The following is a 17,286-nucleotide window of genomic DNA, read 5'->3' on the forward strand; positions in this document are numbered from 1 at the left end:
GATGCTTCATCTGACACGTATTGCAACTGATTATCAGCATTGTTAATTTTACCCTCCCTATACTTTTAATTCAGCGGGTCAAACACAATGACTGCAGAAAACTACAGTCTTTGGTCAAACACATTTCCAGAGAAAATCCCCAAGATTCATTTTTTGACTATGTTACTTGTCATGCTAGTTTAAAGGAGCCATAAATTAAGAATTTCACCAAAAAATATATTAGGTTTCTCAGTGATAAGCTTTTCTTTCAATAAAACTTCCAATATTTGACAAATTTAAAATACAGACAGAAAAATTTTGGTAAGTTTTATCTACAGGGATCCCACTGAAAGAGACATAGATCTATTAAATTATTCCCTCTTTGTGCCCAGCAGAGGGCAATGTAAGCTTAAGCTGACTACCAGTGTAAATTACCCACATGCTCAAATATTCAGAATTAAATTAATAATATAATTTTCATTCTAGCCTGACAATCAAATCATTGAAAACAAGACAAAGATTATGAGACAAATACAAACTCTTTATTCAAAACATGCACTTTTTGTTCCTAAAAATATTTTTTAACAAAACTAAACACTGTAACAACAAATGACAAATGGCCTTTCAGACTGAAAATATGGAAATCAAAGTAAAAGATTGATAAAAGAAAGAAAAGAATGAAGCATATAAAAGGCTTGATACACTCGTTCTTTTTTATGTATACTACTGGATGAATGGTTGAGAAAATAAAGTATGTTAAAAAAAGGTACTACCTGTACTATATTATTTATGACTTTTTTTTTAGTTTGCCTCTCGAAACAATAATGAAAACTTCTCTTTTCTTTCTCAAAAAATAGTGGGAATGCTTTTAAATTACCAAAAGAAAATATGGTGAAATTACCAGCTGAAACATGCTGTCTGTTATTTTTTTTGTCAGCTGTTTTCAAACACAACTTCTAAAAAAATTCAGCAGAATTAGACCAGGACATTGTTGTTTTAACGCACATAAAACAGACAGCAGGACATTCCAGTCAGCTGCATTTAGACTACCGGAAATACTCCCTGTGGTGGTGAGGAGGGCACTGCCTGACTATAGCGTGCAGGAGACAGAAAACAGGATGGCCACTCATTAGCTGTGAACTCAGCAGGATATTAGCTTCTCTATTCTTGATTTTGCACAATTAAACATCATGCATTTTGTACTAGAGAACTGGCATGTTAAAGACGATGTCTAATGATTCATACGGTTTAGGGCTGCAGTGCATATGTGAAAACAGCCTTTTTCTTGCTTGTGGGAAAACAATCTACATCAAAAAGAAACTGAAAAAGAAGAACAATTTTGAATATTCATTAGCAAAACCATTCAAATATTTAACTGTAGATGGCAATGAAAAAAAAAACTTTAATTCTGTAACATAAAGGGTTGCTCAGTTTGAATGAAGCTGCTTTTAGATGGTTTAAGTAAGGCACTTTCAATTGCAGCATTAAAGTCTCTGCTTAATCAAGGTAAATAAAAACAGGGCACCAGAATCTTAGCGCGAAAGGTATTCAAGATATTATTTCTGATACTTTCCCCCACTCTATTTTCCTGCTATACAAAGCTTCTTTACTGAACTGAGCTAAATAGCTACGCTGTTTTACATAGTCGTGTTTCAAATCCACTCTGAACCCTTAATGACTCCATATTTGCTGCTACTGCTGGTGCCGCTGCTACCTCTGTCTGTATCTGCCCTGCTGGAGGCATGTCTGTTGGTCTGCCGGTGTTTACGTTCACGGTGGGGCTTGCTGCGGTTGTTAGTGTGGCTCTGCAGCTGGATGTAGGTCTGATTATCACCCTCCAGGATTTTCTGAGGTCTACCGCTGTCCTTATGAACAGCCCTGGGTGCATCTCCCTTCCCAGCTCTGCACTTGTTTTCATCATTAATGCCGTTCTGTTGACGCTCCTCTTGGGGAATGTTCACGTGATTCTGCTGACATGCCAGCTTGGCATTAGTGAGAACAGTGATGGGTAGTGGTTGGTTGTGGTTCCCTGTACCTACTAGAGGAGGTTTGATGGCGATGTTGTACCCAGGTGGAGGCGCTGGTGCATTCCAAGAAAATGGGTAAGAGCTGTAGTCTTCCTCACTCAATCTCACCTCGTTAAGAGGGCCTTGTCCTCTTGCCAGCCCGTAGAGCTCCTCATTGGAGAGCTCTGTCTTGCGGGAGTGTATTATCTCATACATGGTACCTATGCCCAGGTGAAGCATCTCCCATATATTGAGTGCTAGACAGAGCAGGGAGACTGTGTACATGATGAGGAGAAAGATTGTCTTCTCAGTTGGTCGCGACACAAAGCAGTCCACCTTATGAGGACAGGGCTGGTCTTTGCATACGTAGGTGGCAGGAACGGAAAAGCCATAAAGGGCGTACTGACCACAGAGGAAAGCAACCTCCAGCAAGGAGCGCAGCAGGAGTTGGAAGACGTAAACGCGCATCAATCCATCCTCTTTGATACGATGACGCCCATCATGGCGCACTTTGGCTTTTACTTTTCTATCACAGCTGCTTCCCTTTTCTGCTTCACCATCATCGTTCTCCACCTCCGCCACTTCATAGATCATCGGGTCTTCCTCATTGTCATCCTCAGCCTCTTCAATGCCCCTGTGCTGCTTTCTGCCTGCAAGATAGTGCTTCTTGGGTTTCTTCTGGGAAAATCCATTCACTCCCCCACTTTCTGCCTTCTCCTCTGCCCGAGCAATTTTGTTGACAGCGTAGCCCAGGTACATAACTGAAGGGGTGGCCACCAGGATAATTTGAAAGACCCAGAAGCGGACGTGTGAGAGTGGAGCGAAGGCGTCGTAGCATACGTTCTCACAGCCTGGCTGGGCTGAGTTGCAGACAAACTTGCTTTGCTCATCGTAGTAGATTGACTCTCCTCCTACGGCTGTTAGCACAATGCGGAAAACAATGAGAGCAGTGAGCCAGATCTTGCCCACAAATGTAGAATGGTTGTGGATTTCTTCCAGCAGGCGAGTCAGAAAACTCCAGCTCATGGTAGTGGTGGAGAAACTACAGCAAGAGGCAACATACACGTCCTCTTACTCCCTGTGGAGAGAGAAGGAAAACTTTGGGTCATGCATGCAAACTTAAAAGGCAAATATCTACATTGATTCATTGAACACTGAGGTGGTTATGTCATCTCTTTTCGAGCTGCCAAGGGTAACAAATGAAGTCAGAGACAAAAGAAGAAACTAAAGGTTTACTCCCTCCAGGAATCGCTGCTTCTACCATAACCGAGTATGGCTGCCCCCATTCCCCTGCTGGCCTGTGCTCCAGTGTGTCTCGTTTGCTCCCTTTTTAATCCTTCTCCCTGTCTTTTCTATGTCTTAAACTAAAAAGGAGCATCATTACTTCTACTTCTATCAAACATGGTTTAGGGAGTGATGGCACACTGTCTTCTCACATGTCTTAAAGATTTATCAGTTAGTTAACATGGCATTTTTCATTAGTGCTGCAAGTCACATGAAAAGCCATTACAGGGATCTTCTAAAGGGAGGTGGAATTGCTAAGAAAATTAAACACTGGTGCATGCCATATATATATATATATATATTACACTTTGGCCTGAATAAGGCCACAAAGGTTTATTACACATTCCTTATAATCTTTACTGCAATTTAGCTTTTTCCTTCTATGTGAAAACATATAGTCAACCACGGTGCTGCTGACATAATACAACCACAATATGTGCATTAAAGATAAAATGAGCTTCCTGAAACAAAAAAAGCTCCAACAACAAACAAAAAGTGACAGCAACAAAAAGTTCCAAAACTTTGTATACTGCAAGCAAATTTGTTTAACTCATTGCTGTACATCCACCTGAAGGAGAAAATGATACTCTGAGAAACGGGACTTGACACATTGCTCTTGACATGCCCTCCAGGCTTACAAATGTACACAACTAACACACTTTTTCCTTCCTTTGACATATTATTTTCCATTTGAAGACAAACAAAAGTTCAGCACAGAGCTCTTCTTGCCAGAATCTGATAAAACAGAGTAGGAAAAAAAATGATTTCTTACTCTTTCCATTTTTGTATATCTTTCAATTTGTCTCTCTTTTTCCTGACACACAGAATGAATAGCTCAGCTTTTATTCTACAAATAAAGACGCCACACACTCTTGTACTGTACTCACTATGTGTTTTGTTTAGCTCCATTTGTTTGCACAGATGGGTATGAGCACTTAGCTGTTCTGCAGAATGCACACCTACCTCCTGATTCGAAATAAATCACAGGGAAGTACTTTGTCTTTCCTATACATGGTAATCAAATAGTGTATTTCTTCACAATAACAACACTTTCATCCTTCAATGATAGCTGTGCCTTGTAGCTCATGTCCAAACACATCCTCAGTATTAGTACACAAAGGGAAGAGTAATGAAGCAGATGGAACGCCTAACTGTAATTGCCATCATACTTTAAATTACACCTTAAAAACTAAAAGCCATTCAACGTTGATTTGTTAATTTACAACAATATACAATATATTTATTTCCCTAATATGGTAATGGATGCACTCCACATTAAAGTCTGATTGATATATTGGCTATCTGATATTACTAGCTGCATGAAATATATAACACAATGCAGAAAAAGATGCTTGCGTTCATATAAAAATGCTGTTCTCACACAGAAAACTGCCATTCATCTGTTTGCTATTTAAGGTAGGACCTGACCTTCAGTATTCACCTGAGTGTTATCTAACTGTTGTAGTCTTCATCTTGTCTCTTTGTAAGGCTCTGTGAACTGGCCGAAGACCTCTAATGTGCTTCTTTATGTGCTTAGGACGTCCCAGCGGAGTTCCGAGAGTGTTTGTTACTTGGTGGAGTTAGGAGATTCTGTTCGGGGACTTTGATTCACAGAACCTTCCTTCCATTAGATTTTGTACATATTGGACTCTTAAACCGAGCACTTCAAAAAGACTTTGTATATAGCACTATCTACACCAGCACTGTAAATAAACTCACCGCACTTTCATTCCTGAGTCCTGCATTTGAGTCCGGCCAGACAAATCATGACAGCACTGTGTGGATCACAGAGCAGTAAGTGCTGCTTAGTCAAGCAAGCATTCAAAGTAAGCAAAGAAGTTTTTTAAATATGGTGCTAGAAATGGATAAAAACACTGACTTATCATTTTCTTAAATCTAATTGCTAGAAATTAATGTTGGCGTAAGTGCTGAAAATCAAGTATATGTGCATTAACCTTTTATCCCTAATCCAATGATAATTTACATTTAAGTTTAGCCAAAGTAAAGCCATTCACTGATGTTCAATAATGGCACCATTTTATCATATTAATGTAAGCTGTTGAGGCCCAAATGTACTAAGCAGTACATATCAGCATGATATTGCAATTAAAAAAATGTGTTGATGGGTACAGAAAAAGAACACAGTCAGTTCATTTCAATGGTGATTGGCAATTGAATGAGAGTAGTGCAAATTAGTGAGTCAAAAACAGGCAGACCTGTTGCATGGGATTTAGATAAGAAGTTTGGAAGTAGCATGACATTTCATGAGATTTCAGTCAATGAGAGGCAACTGAATTCCAAGATCTAAAGAGAAGCTCTAAAGGGAAGGGGGGGAAAAAAGGAAGGCAAGAAAAATGACTACAACAAAGTTATTCTTTGTGTGCGCACTGCAGAGATAAAATACACAGACATGTGCACTGATCTCTGTGTAGAAGTGAGACTAACAGCCTGAAAAAAACATCTGTGCTCACGGTGACTTGGTCACTTGTAACCCGGCTGCCTATGAAGATGCAAGTTATATCCTTGTATGCATCTTTTATTGAGATTTTTCTCGTCCCTCCCTCCAATACCCCACGTCAAGTTCAGTTCAGTTCAGTTCTGCTACATTAATATACCAGTATTACTGAAGACCAGAAATATGTGGGACTCGGCTCTAAACTCAGTGAAGAGCTACAGCAGAGAGCCAAAATTTTGGCGCCGTGCTCACAGCTTTGAGTCATCCACAATTGCCAATTACCCGCTAGTTCTGATAACATCTCCACTTTCAAAACCCCCACCGGCAACTATCACAACCACATAAGGCAAAAAAACTAAGACAGGCCTTTTTTTGTGTTAAAGTTGGTGCAATTTATAGTAAACTGTGTGCCGCAAACCTTAGTAAATCCTGTTTGTGTGAGTCATTTAAATATTTTCCTCCTAAAATTTCTGGAAGGCTGCAATAAAGCCAGCCACAAAAATACCTGTGTCCACGCCTTTCAGTCACAAAACTGACAGTGCAACTCGTAAATACCAAAGGCAGTTTTTTTAAAAGGTTTTAATATAAATATAAAATTGTATTTTCAATTAAATTAATTTCAGTTTTGTTTATATAATGCCAGCAATACAAACTTTGTCTCAAAGTGGTTTCTATCGTGAAGTAAAGAGCCTACAATATTAGAGAGAAAACACAATAGATCAGACAGTCCCCTGTGAGTAAGCACCTGGTGACAACAGTGAGGAAGAGCTTCCTGTTACAGGAAGACATGTCTGATTAAACCAGGCTCGGGGACGCCATCTAACTCCAGGACATGTGGTAAAGAGAAGAAAAGGAGAAGAACACTTGAATTCTCTTGTGCACTACTACTAAATACTCTACCTAACCCCAAAAAACCTCTACGCCGAAGACACCCATCTGCTAAAACCTAGGGCTGCAGACGTCTAAAGTAAGTAAAGTTTTAAAGGTCTAGACTTCTGTGGGGCAATCTGTGCATGTGATGTGCCTGACTTTAGAGGCTTCCTAAGAATAGTTTGTATTCAAACAATCTAGCTCCTTCACTACTACTTGTAACTGTACATGACAAGAGGAGACAGAGACTGACGTGACACAGGAACATGACTGAGGTTGTGCTGGAACTGCCTATACGGAATAAATTATTTTGCCACACTGAATAGAGCATTCATCAAAAAAGCAATTCTTTAAAGCTTTATCTTTATTTGGTTCATTTATATCACAAGAAAATAAATTATAAAAAAAATAAATAAATCAAGTGACAAATCGAAAGGGTTACGCTACAGCTTATATTCACGTAACCTTAATACAAAAAATAAACAGGCAAGGAGAATTAAATCAACTACATCGTTAATCTCTAATCTTCTGGACACCACGTTGCAAGTGACTATTACATGTTACAATTTGAATATGTAATAATTGATTGATTATGCTATAATCCTTTGAATCTCTGAATGTCAGTGTATTTTGCATGTGTGTAACTGAATATAAACAATACCCCAGCAGCCTCAACTGAGGGGTAAAAACTTCCAAGAATTTATTATGACGAGCCATGTCAATTTCAACTGTACATAGTTCTTCAAATTTTTAATCAGCTTTTAGGTTTGATGTTAATATAATCTTAGAAACGGATTCTGACATGGTATTTGTTACAGGTAGTTCTCAGAAAAGATTATTAATTAAGACTATTTTTTTTAGAAAGCTGCCAAAGCTTTTGGCTGTTTTATATCATTGTACACTGAATGACACAGCAATTCACTCACAAATATGCTGATAACTGAAACAATTAAACATGTAATGGCCACTAGAGGTTTTCCTTATTTTCAGAATGTGTCACTTCAACAGCCCAGATAAAATGTGACATAATATACACCACATATTATACAAATGCAGGGCTCTATACACACACACACATACTGATTCCATGCCAGAAGAATTTTCCCACTAACGCTAAGTAATAATAAACATAGTGACACACTGTCACATTCAGTAAGTATGACACATTAAAAAAACGTCCCGCTGCAAACACAAGACTCAATATTCTTCCTTCCTAATGTCTCACTCCGTGAAGAAAAGAAGTTCTGAATGTCTCATTAAGAGTCACGTGCCCTCCAAACCTGCACATCTGGCCATGTTGTGTAATGTACCATTTGGAGGCCCAGTAGCACAGTATCACCACTACCCAAACACGAACCTTACCGACGGCCTGAAACTGGGACAATCCTTCACGTTGCTCGTTTTTTAACTCATCATCAGCCAGGATACGCATGCAGTGTACAGCAAATTTAAACATAAAAACAACAACCTAATGTAATTAATGTAGGCACACGTCTCACTTAAGCATAGCAAGGTACATATACAATAGTTTTGACTGATCCTCTTTAATCAAGGCAAAGAATGAAGCAAAAATAACTCCAAATATTCTGAATATTTTAAGCTTGAGAGTTCAGTTTTGATGAGAAGTTCCCAATATTATTTGCATTTTGCATCAAATCCATGTGTTTTTCTGCACTAAATCAAACACTCAAGCACAATAGACATTTCAGTATATTACATGATCAAAATCATAAGGAAACTGTAGATTCTCGTCAAACAGAGTAATACAAACTCAGCACAGCCCTACTCTGAACAGAGAACCTGGGTCTTTATATTTAAGCTTTATTCCCACTAGTCTTGATAAAAATTTCCTCAGCAAAAGATTTTTAAGGAGCATATTTGGGTCTGATGATCAGCAATCCTCCAATCCTAAAATATTTATTTCAAAATAAAAAACAGAGGCGCATTTTCACACTTAAAGAAAGGTGTGAATGAACATCTGTTTAGATAATTACCTTTCTGTGATTATGGCCAGATTTTGTGATAAACACGCCATCCACATTTGTTAAACACATATGCACCAGACCAGAGCCTGCTGTCAACACTTTTTTGCTTCCATAAAATCTCTTAATTCTATGGTGGGAGGACAAGAAAATAAACCTCACAGTTATGTCTTCATGTAAAGCCACCTAGTCCCTAAATGTACAGCTCCACGCCCCTTGTTACTTATAGTGCCACACTGAAAGCTTTCCCCAGATGTCTCCCAGACCCAGACCCGCCGCCTCCTGCTTCCTACACAGCTAGTAAAAGAACTGGGGTTGTACATGCCTATCTAAGAAGGCTTCAAGCTGTGGATGTGAAGGTTAGTGGTTTCCTTCAAAGCTGTAAAAGTGATGCTCAACCCAAAATCTAACGCTGAGCATGAAACAGTCAACAGCTATTAACTTAAAAGGGAACTGTTAAAAGTTTGTAGATTGCTGAGACTGCTCTTATTTTTGGAGCACGTTTCTTCTTGATGAGATACACGTTATATACACAGTAGAAAGCTGAATTAAAGGAGGGAAAGCATGCATCCCATGCTCCCTGCCTGGACTCAAACCAGGCATTATCTTAAATGTAACTAACAACCCCTTGCCCTGGCATTTAGACAGAAGAATGGGAATTGCTTCCACGCTGTGTCCCAGAGCGAATAAGTCAACAACAAACAAGAAATCATAAGATCAAAGAAGCAAGAGGCAGGTTTGTCGGGGCACTACACCAACGCTAATGAGGATGGAATAAAAAAGAAGAAAACTGTGACAACATGTCTGAGCTAACGTACATAAATAAAATAATGAACACGTAGCTGTCCCAAGGAAAACAACAGCGGTGTAGTTAAACTAAATTAAACCCTCAGCATCTCTTATCTCTGTACCTTGCATTTAAGATGCAAAGCCCACAGGGTATTTTCAGGGTCACTTTATGAGCCATCCACTCAAAGATGTCAAAACACTCACTATGACGCAACATGAGGAGCACAGTTTGATGTGGACACGAGCCTCTAGCTTAAAGAGTTTTTTTGCCTACCTGGAAAAAGTCAAGACAGGTACATTATGGTTATATATTCCTGCAATGCAGCTGGAAATACCTTGTGTAATAGGCGTAGCAATATTTCTCTTAACATTCAAAATTTACGACATGTTATTATCTATGCAGGCGTTCTCATACTTATTAAAAATTTTGAGGCCGAGTAAAGAGGTTTGGACTTCCACCAAGGAAAATGAGCAGGACTGTGATAAAAAAGATATTTTAACTGTTTTTTTTACGAGTGGGAAAAGTCCCAAAATTGGATAAACTGATGAAAATTAATGGAGAAATATATAAAATACCTTATATAAATAAGGTAACACAGACCCTCTGTCTTAAATATATGCTGAGCATTTGTGGTTATACTCACATTTGCCTATTCACATAATTAACTGTGAGGGGACAACGTAGGGTTGTATATTTTCAAAAAAGATAAAGAATAAAAGTATATCTCTTATGTTGATATTGTGTAACATTGCATACATAATTAATTTCATTCATAAACTCATGCTTGTGTACCTGCAGTGCTCAAAAGCCTGGCCACATTCACTCAGATGTTACATTAAGGTTACAACTGTGTATGTGGCATTAGTTCATGTGAACAGATGATTAAGAAATTCCTGAAGCAGCAGCAGCTGCCGTTTTGCACATTTTGTTACGAGTCTGAGTAAAAAACAGCTTGAACAGTAAAATTGTTTTAATTTTAAAAGATGAAAAAAACTCTAAAATGTTTTTGTTAGTTTCTTAAAAACTAAAATGCCGCTAAGCTGAGAAACCACATGGAGCATTAGGATCAGTCGGTTTAAAAAAATAAAATAAAATAAAAAAGCTTGTAGTGTCTCAAATGTTTGCTTCGACTTATGAATGATCTTTATGTCATATCACTCAGCCGTCATATCATCCAAAGTATGATCTAGGATTTTAGTATTTTACTTGGTTGAGTAATTTAAACAGCCTTAGAGCACAGGATCAAATTAATTAAAAAAGCCATTCTCGGTATTGTGATGAATCTTATTACCCTCTTGCTTTGTGCTTTGATTCCTTTCGATCCTTCCTGTTATCCCAACCAGAACTCAGAGAGACTTCAAACCCCATGTGCCTGTAAAATAAATAGAAATATATATATATTTTTAAAACTATGTAGTTAAAGGAAACCTGACAGGTTTTTAGTCTTTTTAAAAAATATTTTCACATATCTGTTTAGTTTTTAGCTCCTATAACTGTGCCTTGCCTAGCCAGAGAACGAAACTGTCTTTCATTAAACAAAAGAATTAAAATTAAAATAGTAATATTTAGACCCACACAGCTCTCCTCTTCCAACTACTAATTTGGTTCTTAGTTGCTGCAGAAGATCCACATGTTAGAAAAAAAAAAGTTATTCAGGAAAAATAAAACATTTTTGCTGCATACAGACTAAAATAAAATATTCCTAACAGGAGTTTAAGGGATTTATGCTAACTTTATGCTAATGCTAAAATAAGATGTCAAAATTTCACATAGAGTTTTCTTTTTTTGGGGGGGGCAGTGTTGACCAAATATATTGTACACACTTTTTAAATATATGAATTATTATAAACAACATTTGTGAAATTACAGTAGTGTAATAACCTGCAAAATAATCGGCTAACTGACTCTGCAACCAGGTAACCGAACTTGCTAGCAAACCTGAGTAACTTGCTAAACAGGCTAATCTAACATTATAGCTTCTTAATCAAAACACAACAAAATTGTAAGAAAAAACATGAGAAAGTCAAGTCTCATGGTCTTTCTAGTGCCCTACTGATTCAGTCCAATCTTTTAGCAATATTTCCCTCAAAACAATTTTCACAGTTACTCATCATTTATTGTAGCCACCTCACCTTTTCTGGCGGACTTTTGCTGGATGAGCATTTGAATCATCAACCAGCAAGATGTGGTACTCCCTGTATGTAGAGAAATACAGTCTTCACCACAAAATTAGACCACAGTGGTTAATAATCATCTCCATTCACATAAAAGCTGAGGGTGAGTTTAGCTCTTACTGTTTTAAATGTAAAAGTAGCTCCAGCAGGCTGAACCAAAGACGGAGGGAGCTTGGTTGTAGCAGAGGAAGGCAAACTGGCTAAAGCGGGAAGGAGGGGTTTCTGGGCATGTGTGTGTGTGTGTGTGTGTGTGTGTAAGAGAGAGAGAGAGTATGTGATGCATCATAAGGCAATTTTCCTTCTTGATTCTTCTGTAAAAATCAAAAAGATGACAGTTAAATGCCAGGGTTCTGGTTTATCTGCCTTTAAAGCCTGACAGTGTCATTACCATTTTTATTTACACGTTTCTGCCCAAGTATAGGGACACATTGCCTTTTTCTGTCTACATAAATTAGCTGGATGATCACTGGCTCTGATTTTAAGTGCTGTATTGTGTAGCCTTTTATTTTCCCCCAGTCAGGATGGGCATCTGATGTCAGATCTCGGCCAAATCAAACAGGAAGATCGGAAGTGAGAATCGGAATTAGATGTATGTGTACCAGGACAGATATGCAGGGGAGAGAAGGAGAATGGGAGTCAGTAGAGGGAAGACAGAATACGTGTGTGTGAATGAGAGGGAGATAAGTGGAAAGATGAAGATGTGAGGCGTAAATGTAGTGAAGGTGGATGAGGTCAAATATCTAGGGTCAGCTATATAATGAACAAGAGAAGTGAAGAAGTGAGTGCAGGGAGTGGGTGGAGATGAATGCAAGGGTTGATTAGTGACAGGAAAAGCTTTCAAAATGGTGGAGAGACCTGCTACAATGTATGGTGTGGAGACAGTGGCACTGACAAAAGGGCAAGAGGCAGCTGAAGGTGTTAACATTTTCACTAGGAGTGACCAGGATGGACAAGATTAGAAATGAATACATTAGAGGAACAGAGGTTAAGATGTGGGAGGACATGGGCAGAGGAAGGATAGTGGCTATATTAGACAAAGGATATTGTAGACCGAGGTGCCAGGCAGGAGGAAAAGAGGAAGCCCACAGAGGACGTTCATGAATGTAGTTAAGAAGGACATGCAGAGGATTGGTGTGACAGAATAGGATGCTAGGGATAGGGGGAGATGGAGGCGGATGATCTGTTGTGGCCACTCTTTTATTAGGAGCAGCTGAAAAAAGCAGAAGAAGAGAAAAAAACTGAGTAAATGAAGATGTAAAGTGAAGAATTAATCCCTTGTTAAATTACAAATTAGCTGTAATTAACTACATTTTTTGGAATGCGTGATGTAATTGATAGAGCCATGAATTCTACTCTCCTCCAGGATATCCGGAAGGATAATCTCTGGCCATTAGTTTGTGCCCTGAAGCTCAAGAGCACTCAGGATACGCAACAGGACAATGATCTGAATGATTCAAAAAACAGAATGAAAGTTTTGGAGTGATTTAGTCAAAGTCTGTACTTTGATTATGACCTTAGACAGGCTGTGTATGCTGGAAAACCCTCCAGTCTGGCTGAATTTACATTTCTGCAAAGACGAGTAGGCCAAAATTCCTTTACAGCGATGTGAAAGACTCATTGCCAGTTATTGATGGCAGTTCTTACTGCCAAGGATAGCATGACTAGTTGTTAGGTTTGGAGGGTAATTACTCTTTCACATAGGGGCGAGTTTGGATCGGGGTTTTTTTTAATTTTATCTTAACAATTTAAATTATTATTTAAAAACTGTATTTAGTATTTACTCTGGTTATCTTTGTGTAGTATTAAAATTTGTTTATTTGCTAAATCTAAGAAATCATGAAGGAGGCAAATACTCAGCACTCAAAAGCCATGGTGACGTGCTGCAAACCATTTTCTATCCCTTGTCCCATCTGTCCCATGTTTATAAAAGTAAATGTAAGAAACATGCAGCTAGAAAAAAAGACGTGCTGATATTTGAATGCATCAGTTGAAACCCACAGGTGATGATCAGACAGATCAGCAGTTGAAATAATAGTTTTAACAGTAATCAGAATGGAAAAGGGAATAAGCAAGTGTGCAAAGACTATAACATAAGACTACAAAAACACATTTTTAGCTTCAAGTCTGAAAATGCAAATACAAGACATGATCAGTGCCAGACCCTTGCCCACAGTTTGGATGTATTTAACTACTAAATATCAAAATCTGAGACCATCCCACCTTGGATTTCTTACTTGTTGTTTGTAGGAATCTGGTAACCCTGCTCAACCATACTTATGTTACCTTTTATATCTTACAAGTACTAAAGGAACAACTGCAAGTTCTGCTGACATTATAAACATCACAGTCTCAGTCCTTTGTTTTTGTCATGTTTTTATAGGGTTATAAGTATTTTTCGCTCATCTTTGTCTTTTTCTTCTCATAGAAGATCATGCAGCGATGAAGGACTTTACTCGTTTTTAATGCGCTTGATGGATTAGGAGCGAAATATTCAGTTCAACAATGAATGGGAATGAATGTGAAAAATGTGCTGTTAACATATCTGTAACCTCCACCGATATGTGGAGAAGGTTCATCCTTCTCTTCTTGCTGCACAAATGAAGTCATGAGCCAGGGCTTCATGAAAAGGGCAAAGGCAAGTGTTTTCAGACACATGCTGTATATGGTGCAGCCTGAGACTGAACAGACACCCACTGTTTGTTTCAACTTCGTCCGTTGGGCTTTGGTTACACAGGATAAAAGCTTCCTTAAAGAGCCACTGAATGTATTTCACACATAAAGGTCTGTTTGCTGCACTTCTGGAAGAGAAGACCACCCATACTTGAAAAATAGGTGTGTAATGGCATCTATACCTTTGGTAAGGTGACACTATGATCAGATTACAAAGTAAGAGGAGGTTTGAAAGATGGGGGACGGTTAAGCTGTAATTAGGGGTGCTGTGAAGTTGCAGTGAGGGAGTCCAGGGTGGAAACTATAGATTACAAAATAGGATATTTCAATTGCTGCTATGAAAGTACACTTATAATATCGCAAACACTGCCTGGCTTCTTGTCAGCTCCTCTCACACTGGCACACATTCAGCAGATAACTCAGAAATGAAATCTTCTCAGTGCAGGGAAGATTATTTTGTGATTTTTAGGATCTTCAAGGACATGCAGACACAATTCAGGCATTGTTTTCTCTGTGGCTGACGGTCTACAATGAAGGACTCTTGTTTTTATCTCTACAGCTCATCTCAAGGATGTTAGATAAACGTCAGCTTAGACGGCCCACAGTTCCCACTCCTTTTCATTTCTTTCTGTTGCTAACTTTCTTTTTAGGGAGGGCCACTGCCTAATGCTATTAGCATGACTTTTTGGCTCCCAGTGTTCTCTTAAACTATCACTAGAAGAATCAAACGCAGAGCAGTCAAAATGCTTACAAGCCAAATCAGCCTGATAGCACTTTGGCATAGAAAGCTCACATCCTAATTCAGAGTGACCTCTTACAAGGCCGGAGCCCCTTAACTGAGTTATCTCTCACCTCTGAGGGAGTAATTGAATGGAGAACAATCAATGAGGTTATTCATAAACGCAATCATCTGGCAGCACTGGCCGTTTAAAGCACTTCAACAGTTGAGTGTCATCTCTTAGTGGTGGGAGGAAGGGCTGATGTATGGTGCTACAACAGGAGGCTGTCATTGACCAGTTTGAGATCCTCAAATACGATTTGTCATCATTCTCCTCAAACTGATGCTAATTGTGTTTTCTATCCATTTATTTACCTCTGGAGGTCATCGAAAATGGGGTTGGACTACAGGCTGTCTTTTGTTTATTTGACTGTACAGACAATACATGTCCTCTCTCCTTAATACCGGCTCAATATGACCTCAATTGAAGAATCAATTCTGGTAGGATCATTTGTGCTGAGAGTTGGAAATCCCAGAGCTGGCAGACATGTTTTTCAAAGTGTGATGGATAGATCATACAGAAAAAGGAACTGCAGAACAACATATAGGCAGCGATAGTGAGGGCTACAAGTGTTCTGTACAGTCATCTTTTTGTTGTGTCATTATCATTGGGGTCCTGGACTGACAACAGAAAATATGATGGTAGACAACAACAATGACACGGAATCACCCGAGGGACGCAGTGACAGGATAAATCAGAGAGAAGAAATCAGATGTGGGGAGAACAATGTCCAAGAGAGTGGATAAAAAGATTGATCACACAGACTCGTCTTTATCTAATCTGACAGAAGTCAATCCACAGAAGAAGAATGGAGCGTAGAGAGACAAGAGAAGAAGCATTGGTTAAAAGGCAGCAACAAGGTTACAGCAGATTAAATATGAACAAAACAGGCCATACAAGCAAGAAAGCTGAATCAACGAATTACTTGGCAGACTTCAGCATCATCTTAAACTAACATGGTGACATGGAGCGCCTCATACGCCATCTCCATCACTGCAGCCTAGAGCCTTTACTGTCATATCCTGTGAGCCATGTTTCACGAATTCACATCAGCACTGCTGTTTGCGCCAGAGGAACCCTGCTTCCATTGATGTCACTTTGTTTTCTTATTAATCTGTGTTGGCTTAAATAATTGGGATAATGTAAGGACTTGCCAAAGTCACATTCACACTGGAGGGCACTCTTGAGCTGATTTAATAGCGATACAATAACTTGGCGCCATCTTCTGGTGAAAAGGTGCCTTTTCATATGTGATCCTGGGAACCTGCCCTTGACAAGAAATAGTCCAATCACCTCTGAAGAAGTCAAAATTCCCTAGGCTGGGACACACCATTTAAATTATACAATTTAAATCTCTAAAAGTTTAGTTTAGTACAAGTTTAACTTCAGACATTCTTAATGATTTCTTTTAGTTTTGCAGAAAAAAGTCACTCACAGATTTTCATTGCCTGTACAGTATTTCTCAAATTGACTGTAAAAGATGTGTAGTTCATGGTACAGTAGCATACAGTAGCATGATCAACCTCTGTAAGGATTTAACGTGCTACGAGTTAAATCCAATACAACAGCATTGTTTGATGTTGTCTGTAAAATGCTCAGTGAGTGTGTCACAAAGACACACACTTGGATTTACTGGAGATCTACTGAGAAGTTTCTCAGTCTAAGTTTCTAAACACTAATTAACCCAACAGCCTTTAAACTGGATAAACATGTTATCCAAATAGTGCTTTTATTATAAAGATGTCCCAGAAACTTTACGGTTTAACCCTTTTTCTCATTTTCACACACAATAATGAATCGATTAATTTTTTAACATTTCATCTCTGCCTCTTGTGCTTCTGCTACAAAAGTGGTATTATTCTTTCCTCCTCTTGCGCCTCATGATAAATAAACATATCATCTCCTTTGAGAAGGAAGATTAGATGTTCTGTGCCTCTGAGATGCTCACTGCTCTCTCCCCCACGTCACTCCCTCATCTTTTAACTTCGTCAACACAGCCTTGACGTCATCTCTCCCTAAACATAAACTTCCAACCAACAACATCAACAAGTAACAATTACAGACTCGTACCATCCCAAACTAAACCCAGACTTTACTGGTCTGGTTGCTAAAAAACATAAAGAAAAGAAAATTTAATGCTTCTTCTCTTTGTAAATGCAATCTTGACTTAATCTAAATTCACTGTTTTCAAGAAACTGAGTTTTTCTCACAACATAATTTAATTTTTGAATTTATCGTCATTTGGGAACAGCTATGGACAAAACAGTCTTTTATTAAAGTATTTTTCTTGGCTTGAT

General features: G+C 38.6%; 1 protein-coding gene across 4 annotated transcripts; it reads right to left on the reverse strand.

Moving 5' to 3' along the window:
* Positions 1-505: 505 nt before the first annotated feature.
* On the reverse strand, positions 506-11,779 carry LOC116329827 (gap junction gamma-1 protein-like). Of its 4 annotated transcripts, none has more exons than XM_031751924.2 (4): positions 11,661-11,779; positions 11,499-11,561; positions 10,658-10,738; positions 506-3,063 (listed from the first exon to the last, which is right to left on the reverse strand). In XM_031751924.2, exon 4 carries the CDS (start codon positions 3,009-3,011, stop codon positions 1,632-1,634), a length of 1,380 nt encoding a protein of 459 aa, XP_031607784.2. In that variant the 5' UTR covers positions 3,012-3,063; positions 10,658-10,738; positions 11,499-11,561; positions 11,661-11,779; the 3' UTR covers positions 506-1,631. The 4 variants fall into 4 exon arrangements, with proteins under 4 accessions (XP_031607784.2, XP_039472643.1, XP_039472644.1 ...); XM_039616709.1 differs by having other exon boundaries at positions 11,499-11,582; positions 11,661-11,730; XM_039616710.1 differs by lacking the exon at positions 10,658-10,738.
* Positions 11,780-17,286: the final 5,507 nt, after the last annotated feature.

The sequence above is a fragment of the Oreochromis aureus genome, linkage group 8, assembly GCF_013358895.1.
Source record: "Oreochromis aureus strain Israel breed Guangdong linkage group 8, ZZ_aureus, whole genome shotgun sequence".
Classification (NCBI taxonomy): domain Eukaryota; kingdom Metazoa; phylum Chordata; class Actinopteri; order Cichliformes; family Cichlidae; genus Oreochromis; species Oreochromis aureus.